The following is an 18,582-nucleotide window of genomic DNA, read 5'->3' as shown; positions in this document are numbered from 1 at the left end:
TAAATAAACAAAAATATGAACCGATGACGCAAAATGCCAGAACCTCTCCCAGAATGTTTCCGGAAGAAATGAGGCAGACGTCTGTCGCGTGGAGGACAGAAATGTGGGTCTGTTCACACGGTTGTGGGTGCTAAGGGAAAGCATTCAGTTTCCCGAGGTTTAAAAAGTCAATTGCACATACTTGTTGGGGTCCCCAAGACCACCCGGCTCGGTGACTCACGGGGGCCCCCCCGAGACACAGCACAGGCCGCGCTCCCAGCTGGGATTCGCAACACAGAAATGGTAGGGCGCGCAGGAAGGGAGAAGTCGGGGGAGCAGGCCCGAGCTCCCGGGCGCCCTCCCTGTGCGCTCACACAGGCCACCACCAGGTGCCTGTGAGAGACGCAGCGCCCGGGGTTTTAATCGGGGGCTGGGCACGGGGCCCCCCGGGCCTGGCGTAGATCCCGGATGCCCGGGCGGAAGCGGGTGCTCAGCTCGAACCACGCCGCACAGACCGCACAGACGTCAGGGGGCAGCGAGGTCCTCTTATCCATGAGTTCCAGCCGCGGGCCACCTGGCGGGCGGGCGTTCCCGAGGAGGGCAGCGGGGCCTGCTTGTCAACCCTTTCCTGGACGCGATGTGTGGGTGCCCTGGGTCTGCCGTAACAGATGACCTCAAACGGGGAGGCTCAGACATGACAGTTTATTGTTCTGTTCTGGAGGCCAGTGTAGGAGAGGTTCCTGCCCACGTACATCTTCCAGTGTCTCTGCTGCTGGCAGTCCGTGGCTTGTGGCCCCATCACTCCCATCTCTGCCTCCGTTGTCGCATGGCCTCTTCTGTGTCTGTGCCCAAACTTCCCCCTCCTTGTGAGGACAGCAGCCATTGGATTGCGGTCCCCCCTACTCGAGTGTGGCCTCATCTTAACCTGATCACATCTGCAGTGACCCTGTTACAAGTCACATTCACCAGGACTAGCACATATATTTGGGGAGGACCCCATGCAATCTACGACAGCCAGAAACCACTGGGATCTGTTTCCCTGGCACCAGGGCAGAATTTTCCAGCAGTGGGAGTGGCAGCCTTGGTGCGGCATAGGGCAGTGGGGCCAGCCCCAGCGGCGTCCCCCCGACTTTGGCCTGGATTCTGCTCATCTCAGACGGGAGACTGCTGCTGGGTCGTCCTGACGTAGGCATATCTCTCAGGCTCACGGAAGCCTTAAATCCCTAAAAGTCTGAGTCCCGGGGCCAGAGGAGTGTGATGGGGGCCCAGAGGCTCTGTAGTAATTGGCACCCTGGTCTCCCCTGGTCCCTGTGGCCGTTGGTGCCTTCCCTGACTTATGGATGAGGACACTGGACGAGGACACTGATCAGGCTGCAGGTGACTCCAGATACCTGCCCGGGCCCCCCACCTCCAGGGGAGAGGCCCGGCCCCTCCTCTCTGAGGCCCACCTTGAGCCTGTTCACAGCCCTGTGGTGGGGCCCCCAAGGGTCCTGAGGATGGGGCCAGGAGGCTTCTCTCTCTGAGAACCAGCAGTGGGTCCCCGGAGGGCACAGCTGGGCCCTACCCCCGCTCCCCCAACCTCACCCCAGCTCGGTGCAGCCTGGGGAACAGACGAATCCATGAAATTCTAACTCCTGAGCCCTTCCAGAACTTAGAGGCTGTGCCCATACCCCCGGGGCACCCCCATGCGCCCCCCTCCTTACCCTGGAAGGGGTGCTTCACCCAGCACGCTCAGGCTGACCAGGGGCAGCACGGGAAGTGGGTGGTGTTTTGGGGGGAAATCAGGGAGAGCCCGGGGTCCAGGGTGGGCAGAGCATCGGAGCCTGTGTGCAGCCTCAGAGGCGCAGAGAGATGGGGACGAGGGTGACCTGGGGAGCCGGCGCTCAGACAAGCGGGCAGCGGCGGGGACGCGGTGGGCTGCCCGGGAGAGGAGCCGCGGCCGCCGAATTTCCCGGCCTTCCCGGGCGCAGGGCTGAAGCCCGTGGGCCGTCCCCACGTCTCAGCGCTGCCACACGGGGCTGGGCTCCGGGGTCTGCCCTGCAGGTGCACGTCCTTCACTCTCGGACCCCTGTGTCCCGCACCCCAGGGCGCCCGGTGCCCCAGGGAGGCAGCTCAGCGGGGCGGCAGGGGGCACCGCCAGCAGACGGGTCAAGACGGGCCTGTGGCGCCTCTTGCCACACAACTAAGCCATCACCCAGGGACACAGTGTCTTCTCAGGGGCCTCTCAGTGGGGCAGGCTCTGTATGACACATACTGGGCAGAGACCCTCGGTCACGGCCTGGACACCTGAGGCTGGACACTGCCGCGCTGAAAGCCGCACGTCACAGCAGGCGGCCCCTGCTGGGGACAGTCCTGCCCCTCGGGCTGAGATGGAGGTTTCAGGCCGATCCCTGCCCCCTCCTGGGACCCAGCGGGCTGTCTGTGGGAAGGTGAGCACAGGGCCTCTAATGGCCTTCCCTGGCCTGGGGTGTCCCAGCAGGCTGGCTCTAGCCGTAGTTTGAGAAACAGCATCCCGGACACGCCGGGCAGGAGCGGGCGGCCGGCAGAGGGGAGCGGGCCTGTGTGGCCCACAGACCAGGTCACCGTCCACCTCGAGAGCGGGGGGACAGACGGCACGTGCCCTGCCTTCCTCACGAAGCTCGGGGGCACGGCGGGCAGCAGACCCGTAGGCAAAAGCAGTCACCTGCACTTTTCACGTCCGCTGTGGAAAAGCGGAGGTGAAAACACAGACTCTGTATCACGGCGTGGCAGGCGGCAGCCGAGGGGCCCACGGCCGCATGGAGACGCAAGACCGCCTGGGCCGATGGGGAGCTGGCCAGGGAGGACCACCCAGGCGCCGGGGGGAGGACTCCACGCCCCACCCAGGGCCTTGGCTGACCGGCACACTCTCGGGGTGGGTGCTGTCCTTGGTCTTGGGTGCCTCGCTTGGTCTGGTGTCAAGCTGAGGTCGAGGCGCACCTGGCCAGGTGGCCCTTATCTCCAGGGCTCCGGAGACAGAGGTCGGTTGCCTGGCCGGCTGCCGGTTGTCGTCACGGGCTCCCTCGGCTCCCAATGGGCTCTTGGCCTGAGGCGACGCCTCTCTGGATTGCAACAGCTCCCCCCTCCGCCCCCGTGTCGCTGACACAGGGTTCCTTCCTGTTTGGGAACAACACGCACGCCCCCCCCCCCCCCCCCCCCGGCTTCCTGGCCTGTGCCCACCCACCCACCTGCCGGGACGAACCGGCCAGTCCTCCCAGGCCCAGGCTTCCCCCTCCCTCCCACGTGCCGCACCGCACAAAGCGGGGTCCTTCCCCGGGGTGGGGCGGGCCGGACCGCGTGACCCGGCTGGCATGCGGCACACGGCTCGGTGGAAGGGTGTCCGGGGGACCCCACGCAGCTGAGATGACTCCCTGGACGGGAGGCTTGGCCACAGCCCAAGAGAAGAGCAAGCAGGGCTGAGCAAAGAAAGGGACAAGCATTCCAGGCAGAGGGAACAGCACGTGCCAAGGCACAGAGGCACGTGTCAGACTGGAGCGAAGGGGCGTGTGTGCCTGGAGGACACAGGGGAGGTGGTGCAGCCCCCCAGCCGGGAGGGAAGGGGGCCCAGAGGAAGGGGTGCAGCCACCAAGGGAAAGAGCCAGGGCAGCCGCTGAGCCGAGGGTGCCCGGCCCCGGGGAGGGCATGCTGTCCTTGTTCTTAGCGGGCAGAAAGGCGCACGGTGCGGTGTGTCCTGTCTGACCAGCTCAGGGCAGAGGAAGGGTTCACCAGGGCCGGGCCGGGCTGACACCGCACCGTGACTCCCGGGGCCCAGGGCTACGCAGGCTCACCAGGCTGTGGTGGGGCAGGTGCCATGGCGGGGCAGGACCTGAGAATGCCGGCTCCATTAGGGGGCCTGCACACGTCCTCCTGACGCGTGGGCCTCCAGCTGGGTAGACCCCCCACCTTTGTCCTTCAGCCCCTGCGGTTCCCCCTGGGTCCTCACTGCCCTCCTGGCCCTGGGACCGGCACCCTTCCCCATTCTCGAGGCCCCCAGTGCCTCCCACTCCACTTTGACCTTCTCCTGGCAGCCCCCTGGGGTTCTCCCTCTTCCAGGCTCTCGACTCCCAGCACCCAGGACTCCTCTAGTCCCCACTCCTCCCCTACCTATTAGGGCTTCTACTTTTCCTCTTGCTGATACTACATCAGCTGGAGCAGCCAGATGGGTCCTGGTCAAGAGTGAGTGCTCTGGGAGAGGGGAAGGAGGGGAGGGAGGGAGGGAAGGAGGCAAGAGGGGAGGGAGAGGAGGGGAGGGAGGGGGGAGAGAAGGAGGGAGAGAGAGAAGGAGGCAAGGGGGAGGGAGGGGAGGGAAGGAAGGAGGGAGGGAGTAGAGGGAGGGAGGGAGAGAGAGAGGGAGGGGAAGGAGGGAAGGAAGGAGGGAGGGAGGGGAAGGAGGGAAGGGGAGAGAGGGAAGGAGGGAAGGGGAGAAGGAGGGGAGGGAGGGAAGGAGGGAAGGGGGGAGGGAGGAGGGAAGGAGTGAAGGAAAGAGGGAAGGAAGGAAGGAAGGAAGGTAGGAAGGAAGGGGAAGAAGGAGAGGGAGAGGAGAGGAGGGAAGGGGGAGGGAAAGGAGGGGAGGGGAGGGGGGTGGGAGGAAAGAAGGAAGGAAGGAATGGAAGGAGGGAAAGAGGGAAGGAAGGAAGGAGAGAAGGGGGAGGGAAGGAGGGAGAGGGGGAGGGAAGGGAGGGGGAGAGAAGGAGGGAGGGAGAGAAGGAGGGAAGGGGGAGGGAGGGGAGGGAAGGAAGGAGGGAGGGAGTAGAGGGAGGGAGGGAGAGAGGGAGGGAGGGAGAGAGGGAGGGAGGGGAAGAAGGGAAGGAAGGAGGGAGGGAGGGGAAGAAGGGAAGAGGAGGGAGGTAAGGAGGGAATTGGAGAGGGAGGGGAGGGAGGGAAGCAGGGGAGGGAGAGAAGGAGGGAAGGGAGGAGGGAGGAGGGAAGGAGTGAAGGAAAGAGGGAAGGAAGGAAGGGGAAGAAGGAGAGGGAGAGGAGAGGAGGGAAGGAGGAGGGAAAGGAGGGGAGGGGAGGGGGCAGGAGGAAAGAAGGAGGGAAGGAATGGAAGGAGGAAAAGAGGGAAGGAAGGAAGGGAGGAAGGAGGAAGAGAAGGAGAGGGAGAGGAGAGGAGGGGAGGGGGAGGAAAGGGAGAGGAGGGGAGGGGAGGGGAGGGGAGGGAGGGGGGCCACTGAGCTGGAGAAGTCCAGGCCAACTGTCAAGGCTGGCATGCCCCGGGCCGGCTGGGACCGCACCTTCCCTGGGGCCGCCCGGGGCTGCTCTCTGCCCAGGGCGTGGAGCCTGCTCCTGCGCCTGCTTCCTCTCCCGTCGGATGGACAGACCACCACCGCTTCCGAAGGCTGTGGAGGTTCCCGGGTGCTCAAGCCCAGCCTGGCTCAGGCTCTCCGGGTCCCCGGGGCTCCCGGGATGCCAGACAAACCCAGACCCATCCACGAGAGCTGAAGGAAGGGACTTTGCTGGGCTGGGGATCGAGCCGGCACGGGGAGGTCGCGTGCCCGGCCCCGGGGGGAGGGTGCCGCCTCCTCGGTCGCTGTGAAGTCTCCTGCGGAAGCCCCGATGCCTCCCCCGTCCCCGGCGACCGAGGCCCACGGCGGCGTCAGAGCCCTAAACACGGCGGGAATTCACGTGCTCCCACCAGGCCCCGTGGAGAACCATGCGGGGCATGGGTGCTGCTCAGGGAGCACCAGGTCGGGCTCCGGCCTTTCCTGGCTTCCCAGGGCACCTGGGGCTCCACTGCACGGGTGCCTCTGGCCCGGCTGGCCTGGCTCCCTTTCCTGCAAGTAGTCGAGCGTTGCATTTATTCCAACCACCTGTCGACTTAGCAAGCGGAGGACTCCCAGACAGACGTGCCCTTGGGTACGCGAGTGAACACCAAACGTCAGGGCCGTCGGGAGTGGAGAGGCCGAGGAGACCCTTATTTCTAAAAGGACCAGGAATGACTGTGCCCTCGGTGGGTATATGTGCGTGTGCGTGTGTGTGTGAGAGAGAGAGAGAGTGTGTGTCTATACAGACGGGGCATATATATTTTCCAAATTAAGCCTTTCCCTTAGGTCAGCAAACTGTGGTCCCTGGGCCAAATCTGGCCCACGATTCGTATTTGTAAATAAAGTTTTATTGGCACACAGCAACACCACTCTAGCCACTTTTGCACGGCCACAGCAGGACTGAGTGGCCGCAGCACAGCCTGGAAGTCCTGCCAAGTCTGGAATATCCGCTCTCTGGTCCTTTAAGAAAAACTCGGGGGACCCCTGAGCCCAGCAGGATGCCCTTGGCTGGGGCCGGGCATCCGACCGCTGAGGAGCTGGGAGGGGCCGGAGGGCAGAGGGCAGCTTGCCAAACTCTGTTTTTCATTGACCGGACCCTGAAGGATCCTCCCCCGACCGAGGGTTCAACACCCTGGCTGTCAGGCCCTGACATGCAGGAGAAGTGTCGATAAGGGGTCAGGTAACAGCGACAAACAACGAAAGGCAGAGACGGTGCAGCGGGGGAGCCCATCGACCGGCCTCCGGACACCGGCTCGAGGCCAGCAGGGAAATGTTCCGAGCGCTGGCCAGGGCCAGTGCGACCCTGGGGCCCCAGGTGGCCGGTTGGGCACGGACCATGGCCACCCGCCAGCTGCTGGTGGCCCCTCCGGAGGCCCTGCTCAGGCCCCTGTTCATCCCTAACCGGCTGCTGCTGGGGCCGGGCCCTTCTAACCTGGCTCCGCGTGTCCTGGTGGCCGGGGGGCAGCAGATGATTGGGCACATGCACAAAGAGATGTTCCAGGTAGGGCCACGTAGGTGGTGGCAGTGGGTGTCCTGAGTGTCCTCCTCAGGGGGGAGAGGGCGGAGGCGTAGGGTCTGACCTGCGTGCCCTCGGCCCCCAGATAATGGACGATATCAAGCAAGGCATCCAGTACGTGTTCCAGACCAAGAACCCCCTCACCCTGGCCATCAGTGGCTCGGGGCACTGCGCCCTGGAGGCCGCCCTGTTCAACATCTTGGAGCCAGGGGACCCCTTCCTGGTCGGGGTCAATGGCATCTGGGGGCAGCGGGCTGCGGACATCGGGGAGCGCATCGGTAAGAGACGGGGCAGAGGGCGGGGTGTGGGCCCTCGAGCCATCCTTCCCCAAGGCCCCCCACCCGCCTCCCGCCCGGCAGACCCACCCCACACGCCCCAGGCGCCAACCGTGGCCCCTCCGCGGGTAAGTGCTCGTCCCCTTCACGCACCCACCCCCGCCAGGCCCGCTGCTGCCTCCTCCGAGCGGGCGCCGGGGTGCCCGAGAGACCCCCGTCTCCCAGTCGCCCAGAGCTTGAGGACAGCTGCTTCCAGAGCACGTGGGCAAGCCTCAGGTTTCCGCACAAACCCGAGACAGCCCCCGCAGCTCCCCAGGGTCCCCGGGCTTCACCTCTGCTCTGTGACAGGACAGGGTTCTGGAGGCTGACACCCCCGCCCAGGGTCTCAGGAACAGCCGCCTCTCAGGAGCGGCCAGGTAAACAGAGGCACCGACCAGGTGTTCACTTCCAGAGTAAAACTTTCTGAAGAGAGACCGAAATCAAGAGCAGGAGTGTGCAGCGGGTTTAATGATTGATCGTGGCCTTTGGGAACATCCTGCACGGTCAGCTCCACACACGGCCGCATTCGGTCCTGGTTAATGGACAGCCCCCCACCCCTCACCCGTCCCCTTCGGTTCACACGACGGTTTTCAAGGGGAGGCGGCGTCGGGCAGAGGCCGGGGCCTCTAGTGGACCTCACGGGCTCCCCCGTTCCAGAGGCCCTGCCTGACCCCTGCGCACCCCGGGCGAGACCCTTCTTGGCCCCCCCCACACCCCCGCCTTGGGCTCCCCCCTGAGGCCCGGTGGTCCCACGGCCTCCTTCCTTCTACACCGACTTTGGAGCCGCTGTGCAGGGGGGCGCAGGGGCCCGAGAGGGAGAGCGGGACGAAGGCCTGCCTCCCAGAGCCTCACTCGTCCATCCATTGCTCTATCGGCCCATCACCGCACGCTGCTGAGGCGCGGCCCACCCACCAGGCCTTGTACAAATGCTTGTCTACTGGCCGAGGGAGGAGCCCGGCTGGGCTCAGGGAGGTTAGCCCGAGGCGGGCGCAAAGGAGCTGGGCCTGGTCGCTCTCATCCCGCGCACCCCCGGAGCCTCAGCTCCCTGAGCACACCCCGCTTCCTCTTCCCTGCGGCCGCGGGCCGGGGCGGTCAGCACAGACCCCCGGTCTCCGCACTGGGGTGGAGGGTGCTTACCTCTCACGCTGCCCCCGCCCCCAGGAGCCCGAGTGCACCCAATGATCAAGGACCCTGGAAACCACTACACTCTGCAAGAGTTGGAAGAGGTAGGGTGGGGCACATTGGCCCTAGGGAGGGGAGGAGGCCGGCTGGCCGAGGGGGCTCGGGCTGGGAGACTGGGGCTGACCCTCAGCTCTCCCCGGAGCAGGTGACCGTGCACAGGAGGATCGTTCCAGTACTTAGGGGCTGGTGGGAAGCCTGATAGGGAGGCTGCCTGGCAGGGAAACTGAGTCAGGAGCCCGGTTCCGTGGGCTGGGCGAGAGGGGCTGAAGGCAGGAGGTGGGAGCAGGATGCCCTGACACTCAGGATGCCAGCCCTCCCCGTCGGGAAAGGTCCGTCCCAACCAGCCAAGACCCTGGGGACTCAGCTGACCTCACCGGGCCCCAACAGGACAAGGCAGGAGGAGGCTGGGCCCATTCCAGCTCTGTCTCGGGGGGGAAAGTCCTTCTCCTCCCAGAACCAGCCCACCTCCCAGAGCCCAGACGCGGGCTCAGCACCTGAGGCCCATCGAGTTTCCGCCGCCCAGATCTGTCCCATCCACGGGGAGGAAAAGAGTGTTAGGGGGGCAGATCCTGCCCTGCCCTCGCCAGGGAAAGTCCTTCTGGGAGGGGCTGGGGGGCCCACGGGGAGGCGCCCACCCCCTCTGGCTGTGCCCACAGCTGGCACATCCGTCCCACTCAGGCCCTGGCCCAGCACAAGCCGGTGCTGCTGTTCCTGACCCAGGGGGAGTCCTCCAGTGGCGTTCTGCAGCCCCTCGACGGCTACGGGGAGCTCTGCCACAGGTGAGCCTGGCCCAGGGGGCGGTGCCGGGGGGCGGAGTCAAGCACGTCTCAGAGTCCGGCTGGGCGTGGGGGTGCAGGCAGGCCCCTCCGGGCCAGGGGGCAGCAGGGGAGACCCGGCTCCCCCCATCTGCGTCACGCACAGTGAGATGCAGTCGGTCCCGGGGTCCTCCTCGCTCCGCACTGAGTCTGGGTGGGCTCCACCCAGCTGAGGGCAGGACCAGGTGCTCCCACCTCCACTACCCTCCTCCAGCCTCCGCACCAGCAAGGGGCGGGCCGGACCTGGACCTCGGGTGTAGTCGAGTGGGATTCAGCTCTGGAGAGCTGACCGCAGGATGGGAGGAGGGAGCTCTCCACAGCCAGGCAGGCTCACCCTGCCAGGACAGCCCGTCCCCCGGGGTCTTGTCCAGTAAACCAAGCCTGGCCTGGGACCCTCAGGACATCCCCCTGTCCCCTCCATGCCCAGCGTGGGATACTCTTTATGCTTCAAAAGAATTTTTTAAGTCATCTCGGTGCCCAACGTGGGACTCAAACGCATGACCCTGAGATTAAGAGCCACATGTCCTACTGCCTGGGCCAGCCAGGCGGCCCCATGCCTCTCTCGTTTCCTAAGAAAGTGTGGAGGTGGAAGAGACTCAAAGTTTCCAGCTCAGCTGTTTCTGGACTCTGTCCCCTCTGGGCTCTGGATACACGGCCAGCGTGCTGTTGCCAGAGGGACCAGTCCCTGAGCCCTGGGCCCCACGCGGGCCTGTGGGCCTGAGTGCGCAGAGCCCCAGCCGCCCCCAGGACCTCACGCCGCCGGGGCGGGCCCTCGCGACTCCCAGACCCCCAGGACGGGCTCTGTGTGGGAACCAGGGCGGGCCGAGGGGCGGGTGTCAACGCCCGTCCACAGCAGGTCTCAACCTCCAGCAGGAGGCGCCCTGGGGGAGGCCAAAATTCCTCCACGCTTCCGTGCGGGCTTTCACGGCCCCTCCAGGAAGCCTCTCCTGCCTCACTGTCCTGCCCTGTGCCCCCAGGTACAACTGCCTGCTCCTGGTGGACTCGGTGGCATCCCTGTGCGGGACCCCCATCTACATGGACCAGCAAGGTAAGGCGTGTCCCCTGCACCCGGCCACCCTCCCCGCCACTGCCCGGAGGGTGCAGAGGGCCCTGGGGGGGAAGACTCCTGAGGCAGTGCCTGCAAGCCCGCGGGCAGCGCACCCGTCGGATTAGGACCCCAGGGGACGCTCGTCTCCTCGCCGAGGCAGGACCTGCCCATGGACTGGTCAATACCCCAGCGTCTCTGCGGCTCCGTTGCGGGGAACAGGCGGGGAAGCTCCCCCAGCGTCTGGAGACGCACTCAGAGCCCCTCAGGGCTGGGGGGCAGAAGTGTCAGGGCCCCTGTCAGTCAGGCCGGGCCTCAGGGTCCCCACCGGCCTGTCACACACAACGAGCACTGTTTCCAGGGTCGCCTTGCTGGCCAGCCTGGAGAAGCCTTCCGGGCCCAGCGTTTCCTCCCAGAAGAAAGTCCCGATCCACAGGGGGTGGGGCCTGGCCACAGCCACCCCTCCCCCACTCCATCCGGCAAGCTTCTTCCAGAATCTTTTCTTACCAGGGCGCTCTGGGCCGTCAAAGGGGAGATTTCTGGGCTGACCCTCAGAGCCTTGCTCCGAAAGGAAGGGCCCGGGGAGGGGACAGGGCTGTCCCCGGAATGCCCACACTGCGCCTCCCGGGCTGGCGGTCCCCGTGGTGCCAGGGAGGAGGCTCCAGCCCAGATCCCAGGTGACAGTGCAGCCCCGAGAAGCCAGGGTTGGAACCCGGGACGCCCTCCGCACCGTCCCTGTCCCTGCCTCCCCGTCCTCAGTGGAGGGTGTGGACCTCAGGGAAGTGTCGGCCAACGCCGCTCGGGGCGTTCGAGGCCTTTACCCGTCAGTTTCAGTTCGCAGGATTGAATTTACGCGAATAGGCCAGGCTCACCCTTCTCCTGTCAGCCGGCCTCTGGGCTCCTTCTGGGTTTACGCTTTCAGGAGCAAACTGCAGAGGGCGCTCCTGCACAGACAAGGCTGCTGGGGACGTGTGCACACAGCTCCCTCGGGCCCCGGCTGCAGGGCCTGCAAGGCGGTAGACGTGAACCCTGTGCTTTGCCGAGACCCTTCACAGCCACCTAGAGCGTAAATCTCAGGCGGTGACCTTGTCGGTTTTCGCGACAGTTCAGCGGCCGCCTGATGTGGCAAGAACACCTGTTTCGTCCTGTGTTCTGCCACACGCTCGCTCACAACACTGACGCCACGCGTGGGTTCCTCCACCCGAGCCGACCGTAGGCGGGTGGCCTGCAATGTCACTCCATCTATGTGGAGAGGGCGTCACGTCGCATAGGTCAGGGTCTCACTCCTACAAGACCGTCCAGCCTGCTTCACACAGCACTTGTGCTGCAGGTCCCCAGGTTGCCCAAAACTTCTGTTCGACTTGCTGGGGTCTGGTCTGGGTGGGCACCCTCCGGTGGGCACCCTCCCCACCCCCGCGATGATCCCACCCGGGGCGGAGCTTGGCCCCCAGGAACACACGCCCCTCCTCTCCACAGGCATTGACATTTTGTACTCTGGCTCCCAGAAGGTCCTGAACTCGCCTCCAGGGACCTCGCTCATCTCCTTCAGTGACAAGGCCAAGTGGGTGACTCCTGGGCCCCTGACCTAAGGTGGATGTGCAGTGAGGCCGGAAGGCCCCTGAAGCGGGAGGTCAGAGCAAGAGAGGGAGGGCTCAGGGGCTGTGCTCAGAGACACCTCTGGACTGTCCACCACCCACCCTGGACAGGTGCCCACCCTGGACAGATGTGCCCAAGCTCTGAGTTCGTAGGGCGGGGGGTAGCCAGGGCACGGTGAGGTCCCGGTGTGAGGCTGGTGGCCTGGCCAGTCTGGCCTCCAGAAGATTCTCCTCTTGGAGCCTGGGCTTGTGTGTGAGGGTGCAGGGCCTGGCATTCTGGAAGTTCCCCAGCCTCAAGCCAAGGACTGGGGGTCCAGTGCCTGCCTCCCATGCCTCCACCCTTGGCTCAGCGCCCAGGAGCTGACGCACGAGCTGCTCGACAGGGCGGGTGTGGACCACCTTTGTCCAGCAGCCCCGGTGCCCCCGGTCCCCAGTGTCCAGCCCCTGAGCCAGGCCAGGCCGGGATGGGGGAGGACCCAGGGATGCGGCACCGAGACAGTCTCGGGTGGGGTCAAGGGTCGTCTGTGGTCGTGGGAAGTCTGACTGCCTGCGGGAAGGTCCAGGAAGCGGCTGGTGGTCTGAGTATGGAGCTCGGGTAGAGGCCCTGTCTGTCACGCCCGTCTGGAGAACAGGTGTATTTAAAGCTTCAAGATCGGCTGCATTCCTGGGGCCTGGGAGGAGAGGAGCCGAGGTCCCCAACCATGCCTGGCCCCCCGAGGTGCAGCGGCTGGGAAGACACACACCCTACCTGGGCCTGAGCACAAACACAGGGGTCCTGGGGGCACCTGCCCCTCTGGCTCGCTTCCCCGGAGCAGGCTAGCCTGACGAGACCACCCCCAGGCGCTCCAGCCAGACAGGCGGGCACTCACACTGCTCCTTCCTTCCCAGAAATAAGATTTACACTCGGAAGACGAAGCCCGTCTCCTTCTACCTGGACATGAAGTGGCTGGCCAACATCTGGGGCTGTGACGGCAAGCCCAGGATGTGAGGACCGCAGGGCCGGGGCCAGGGCCATATCTGGTGGCGGGGCGTGGGGGTGACCTCTCTCTACACCCAGCTTCTAGTCAGCTTTACACCCTGGGTTCGGGGCCCACGCCCCAGCTGTAGCCGCAGGACTCACCAGAGTCAGGCCATCGATGCCCCCACTCGGTTCCCCCACCCCTCCCTGGCCTGGGAGCTCAGGTCCAGCAGCAGAGCCCCTACCACCCTTGCCCCGGGCCCCGTCCTCCCAGACCCAGGGAACCTCTGGACGCTCTGGGCCTGGCCCTGCGACACCTTCCCATTCCTGGGCCTCGGCTTACCCACCTCTCAAAAAGAGGGGCTCAGCCAGGGGCTCCTTGTGAAGTCGCTTTCGCTGTAATCCACACAGGGATTGGGGGACCAGGAAGTGTGCCCTACTCAGTGGGCACAGCAGCTTCTCGGGAAGGACAGGCTGGGTGGGGAGCCAGCCCTAGGCGATCGGGCCGGTGTCCCTGCCCTGAGCCTCGCTCTCCCCAGCCCCAGCTGCCTCTCCAGCTGAGTCCGTACCCCCAAGCCAGACAGCAGCCCCCTGGGAAGTGGCTAGACCCGTTGTCAGGGGGCCTGGCCACCCCCCACCCGGTGACACTGGACCAAGTCCCCTCCTGTCTTCCAGATACCATCACACGACCCCTGTCGTCAGCCTGTACAGCCTGAGAGAGAGTCTGGCCCTCATAGCGGAACAGGTGAGGGGAGTGGGGCGGAGAGCCGCGTGGAGCAGGGACTCGGCGGGTGCAGGACCCCTAGGGAAGCATTCTCAGCTCCCTGGAGTCCCCGTGCCGAGGCTGGTGGCCTCCCAGAGGCCCCTTCTCCTGACTCCCTCAAGCCCTTCTGAGGACACAGATGGGAGGGATTCTAAGTGCCGGGCGGTCTCCCGGGTGGGTCTGGCCTGCATCGAAGGAAGAATGGGTCCACGGAGCAGCAGAGAGAGGGGCCGTGGCAGCAGAGGATGGGCTGCGTGCAGGAGGAGAGGGGTGGGAGGGCCGGCTGCGGGCAGAGGGGTTCTGGGGGGGGACAGAGCACTTTCCCGCAGCCCCCTCCAGCTCCCGGGGTGGGGCAGGGGCCAAGCGGGGACACGTGGGTGTGACCAGGAGAGTGTCTTTGTCCGGTGCAGTGACCACACTCTCGGGGCACAGAGTGTGTGGGCCCTGCGGGACAGAGGACAGGCGTGTGGGCCCTGCGGGACAGAGGACAGGAGACACTGCCCCCAGCATAGCTGGGGTCATCCCGGTGTCTCCCGGGAAGCCTGCAGCCAGCAGCCCAGAGGCGGGAAGAGCGCCATGAGTGGCCGGCCTCCCCAGGAGGCTGCACGCTGTGTGGGCCTTGTGTGCCCTTCCGTGCCTGCTCATGGAGCCGGCACCCCAGGGCCCGGCCAGCAGGAGCTGAGGAGTCCCGTGAGCTGGGGGGGGTCACTGGCACCCAGGCTGGCCGTGCACCATGGGGGCGTGTGGCTGAGAGGGGTGAGGACAGCGGATTGTGGGGTCCGTGCACGGGGAAGACGGGAGACAGGACAGCGTGTGACTCAGAAGCCCCTTTCTCTCCCCTGGCCAGCGTCCCACCTGCAGCAAGGTGATCCCACCTCACACCCTCCGGGAGCCACAAGGCTCCAACCCGCGGCTGGGCCCCCCACTTGCTCCCCCAGGCCCAGACTATTTCCACTGCCCCGAGGTGGCTCCAGGTCTGGCCCCTGGGGCAGAACCGGGGCCCCAAATCTGGGGACTCAGGGGTCTCTATGGGGATCAGAGTCCAGGCTAGGAGAGGAGCCCCTCCGTAGTCTGAAGCTGCCCCCCACTATGGATGAGACACAGTTTCCCCTCTCTCGCCACCGAAGGAGGGACCCCACCCTGCCCTCCCCTGCCCTGCCCACTGGGTGTCCTCTCCCCTCCCAGGGCCTGGAGAATAGCTGGCGGCAGCACCGGGAGGTCACGGCATACCTGCATGGGCGCCTGCAGGGGCTAGGCCTGCAGCTCTTCGTGAAGGATCCAGTAAGGAGGGCAGAGGGCAGGGGGCAGGGGGCAGGGACAGTGGGGGACAGGGGGTAGGGGGCAGAGGGCGGGGAGCAGGGGGTGGGTGGCAGGGGGCAGAGGGGTGGAGGGCAGAGAGCAGAGGGCAGGGGGCAGGAGGTGGGGGACAAGGGGTGGGGGGCAGGGGGCAGGTGGAAGGGGGTGGGGACAGGGGGTGGAGGGGCAGGGGGTGGGGGATAGGGGGCAGGGGGGTGGAAGGCAGAGAGCAGAGGGCAGGGGGCAGGGGGCGGGGACAGAGAGCAGAGGGCAGGGGGCAGGGGCAGGGGCAGGGTAGAGAGGGGAGAGGCAGAGGGTGTGGGGGAGGGGAGAGCTCCTACCCTGCCCCCTCTGAATGGACACAGACTCCTGCGGTCACCTGGGTGGTCATTTTTACGGTCACAGTGGCCTGGCCTCTGATCTTAGGATGCTTAGCTCAGTGACCCCACTGTCCCCGACAGCCTCCCCGCCTAAAGTAATGGGCGATCTCTGAGCCGGAAGACGCCCATGGCCACCGGAGCCCCGAGAGTCCAGCCAGGCGGGGGTGGAGGGCGGAGGGTCCGCTCGACTAGCCAGCCAGTCCAGGTTTCAGTAGGAAACAGAAGAGATGGTGACCCCCGTGTCTTTGGGCCCCTTCTCCCTCCCTCCGTGCCCTCCCCCATCTCCGCCCTCCCCTCTGGGGCCTGAGACCAGGGCTGGCCGTAGGCTGTCGTGGAGGAGGCTGAGTTGGGCCTGTCCCGCAGGCACTCCGGCTGCCCACTGTCACCGCGGTGGCCGTGCCCGCTGGCTACGACTGGAGGGACATCGTCAACTATGTCATGGACCATTTTGACATCGAGATCACCGGCGGCCTTGGGCCCTCGATGGGGAAGGTAAGGGGCCCGCTGTTGCTCTGAGTGGCCAGGGGTGAGGGCCGGCCACGCCTGCCACGGAAGTTACATTCTCCGCCCCCACATGGAGCGCCGCATGCGCCAGGCCCAGGCCGAGGTCGGCGGTCATCGGTTCCCCGGGACGGCAGGGGCACCCACCCGGGAACATCCTTCTCTGAACCCCAGGGGTTTTGCAGGGGGAGCTGGGCGAATGAATTCTCCTGCCCCCTTTCGCCCCAGCCTGGTGAGGTTGTGGGGTGTGGCCCCTCCGATTCCACCCAGAATGTCCTTCCCTCCGAGCGGGCAGACCAGGCTGAAGGCGCCGGGCCTGGGTCTGGCTGTGCCCGCTGAGTGGGGGATTCTGAGTGACCTGTAACTGACCGTCATCCTGACCTTCCTTCTGGAGCTCTGTGCGTGCAGAGGGAAGAGAGCCTGGGTCTGGGAGGGAGGGGGGCTCCCGGTATAACTGGGGGAAGCTCTCGGTGCCGGGGTGGGGGGGGACCTGGCTCTGCCTAGACCTCACTCAGGGCGGGGCTCACATCTGCCCCGGACCCTCCCCCACCCCTGCAGGTGCTTCGCATCGGGCTGCTGGGCTGCAACGCCACCCGGGAGAACGTGGACCGAGTGATCCGGGCCCTACAGGAGGCTCTGCAGCGCTGCTCCCGAAACAAGCTGTGACCTGGCTGCCCGTGTCCCGCCCTCCCGGAGGGGCCGGCCGGAGGCACCAGGAGCAAACAGACTCTGCAGTCGGTCAGGGCCCCTGGGGGGCAGGAAGGCTGCCGTCCCGGCCCCAGGAAGTCCTTCTCCTTTCGAGTGGCACCTCCTGGAAGCAGACCACGTGGGCTCGGGACCCACGGCACCTCCCAAATGAGCTGCAACCCCCACAGGCCCCTGGCAGGTGGACACTCAATAAAGAATCGTCGGTCATCTGTCCTCACTGTGTGTAGGGTGGGCGGGGAAGAGTCTGGCCCCTGACTGTGCCCTCATGGGGGTTGCCTGGGGGAAGTTCCTTGCCTAGGGCCTCCCCAGGGCTGGAGAACAGTGTGTAGGGGCCCTGTCACCATACATCCTACCCCAGATCTCGCACCTGCAAGATACCTCACCCCCCACACCGCCAGGGCAACCCCCATGACCCACAGGGCTGATTACTCGTGACTTGTGATCAGAGTCACAGAGATTAAGGCACCAACATGCCTGGAGCACACAGCCAGGACTTGACCTGGGAAGACTGAAGGTCACGACGTAGGCACACGGGCCTCCACATGTGCTGAGAGTCTGGGGGCCTCAGATGCATATCCGAGCGTGGCCTCTGCACCCCGGCCTCTCCCCGTTCTTGGCTTGACCCCCTCTGGCCCTCTGGCCCTTAACTGCCCCCTTACTTGGGGTTTCTGCCCAGGCGCCCTTAGCTTCTCCTAAGACTTCCGGAACACGCAGCCTCGGCTCTACTCGATCACAGCTGCACCCGTGCCTCCACATCCTCACGGGTCCTAAGAGCCCCCGGAGGAGGGCCTCAAGCGGAGGCGGACACCCACAGCCCGTGACCTTGTGTAGGGCAGGGGTCGGCCTGGCTCGGCCCCCGTCACTCACCCAGGTGCCGGCCGGCACGGCTGAGTGCGCTGGGGTCGTGGGGGACGTCTGGAGGCCGCTGGGGTCACGGGGATGACCGGAGGCCGTCGGCCCCATGAGCTCACGGACACCAGGAGAGACGCACACGGGAGCTGAGGGGGCCGAGGGTCTGAATCCGGAAGTGGAAGGTGGGCGGAGGGAGGCTCTTCCAGAGAAGGCTGGACAGGGCCGTGCGGGCCACCTTGGAGACGTGGCCTTTGTCCCGACAGCAGCCCTGTCCAGATTGGGTTTTTCCTGCAGCAGACATGGGGATGAGAAAGGAATCCCCATCCGGTGGCAGGTGCCCTGTGCCCCCAGCCGGTCAGTGCCCCCACCGGACTGTCAGCACAGACCAGCTTTGTAGGTGTTTGCGTGACATATTCCCTATTGTGTCTGCTGCTTCCATTTAACACTCTTGATGGTCACGCGTGTTGCCGTGGGGACGCGGGGACGCTGTCTTCCTTGCTGGTGCTTTTCCCTTGTATGGATAGATCACAATCTGTTTATCATCTGCTGTGAAGGGACGTTCCCGTTGGGGACTATTATGAATAAGGCTGTGACAGACTTTCCTACACGTGGCCTTGCGCAGACACACGTGTTCACTTCTCTTGGGAAAATAACTACGAGGGAATCGTGGGGTCCCACTGTAACCCTTTAGCTTTATAAGATGCCACAAAACTCTCTGAAGTGCTCTTAACATTTTACGTCCTCACCAGAAGAATCCGAGAGTCCCAGTGCCTCCACAGCCTCACCGACGTCTGGTGTTGTCTTCTTGTCTAGTGGGTGTGACAGCGCACGTGATTTGGTTTTAATTTGCCTTTCGACGATGACCGATGATATCGAGCATCTTTTCACATGCAGACTGGCCACGTGTGAGTCTTCTTGTGAGACTTGTCGGCTCAAGCATTTGTTCCTATTCCTTGATTGTCCTCTTTTTTATTGACCATATTGACCATATTTTTATTGACCATAAATTGGTCGTTATTTTATAGATTCGGGATACTGCCGGAAGAGTGGTGAGCCTTTTCTCCTTCCCCGCAGCTTACCATTCCATTTTCTTAATCGTGTCTTCCGAAGGGCAGGTCTTTTCCTTTGGCGAGCTCCTGCGGCTTCTCTCGTGGTCCGTGCTGTCGGGAACCTCTCCAGGACACCTTTGCTGACATTGATATCTTCATAGGAAGATTCTTCTGATAACTTTGTGGTGTCAGCTTTTGTGTGGAGGGGTTCATGGTGCACTTTATGTTAATTTTGTGCATGGGGTGGAAAAGAGCCAGGGTTTGCTTTTTTTCCACACTGACAGCCAGTTGTTCAAGCAACGATTGTTAAACAGACTCTCCTTTTCCCACCTGACTGGGGCGGCCGC

At 64.9% G+C, this 18,582-nt stretch overlaps 1 protein-coding gene across 1 annotated transcript; it reads left to right on the top strand.

The window, feature by feature from the left end:
- The first annotated feature begins 6,403 nt into the window (after positions 1–6,403).
- AGXT (alanine--glyoxylate aminotransferase) lies at positions 6,404–16,541 on the top strand. Its single transcript, XM_078450635.2, has 11 exons — positions 6,404–6,762; positions 6,863–7,055; positions 8,253–8,317; positions 8,952–9,052; positions 10,066–10,136; positions 11,610–11,694; positions 12,617–12,712; positions 13,362–13,431; positions 14,635–14,730; positions 15,489–15,617; positions 16,185–16,541. Exons 1-11 carry the CDS (start codon positions 6,532–6,534, stop codon positions 16,290–16,292), a joined length of 1,245 nt encoding a protein of 414 aa, XP_078306761.1. The 5' UTR covers positions 6,404–6,531; the 3' UTR covers positions 16,293–16,541.
- Positions 16,542–18,582: the final 2,041 nt, after the last annotated feature.

The sequence above is a fragment of the Panthera onca genome, chromosome C1 (assembly GCF_046562875.1).
Source record: "Panthera onca isolate mPanOnc1 chromosome C1, mPanOnc1 haplotype 2, whole genome shotgun sequence".
NCBI classification, from domain to species: Eukaryota; Metazoa; Chordata; class Mammalia; order Carnivora; family Felidae; genus Panthera; species Panthera onca.
Note: the sequence above shows the minus strand (reverse complement) of the source record. Positions and strands in the feature narration are given on the sequence as shown.

What these genes read in the sequence shown, in the direction of transcription:
- AGXT (XM_078450635.2), top strand. Translation starts at nt 6,532, where the DNA reads ATGTTCCGAGCGCTGGCCAGGGCCAGTGCGACCCTGGGGCCCCAGGTG. An exon ending in TACGGGGAGCTCTGCCACAG is followed by an intron (nt 9,053 to 10,065) that starts GTGAGCCTGGCC and finishes CTGTGCCCCCAG; the next exon opens with GTACAACTGCCTGCTCCTGG. An exon ending in TCCTTCAGTGACAAGGCCAA is followed by an intron (nt 11,695 to 12,616) that starts GTGGGTGACTCC and finishes CTTCCTTCCCAG; the next exon opens with AAATAAGATTTACACTCGGA.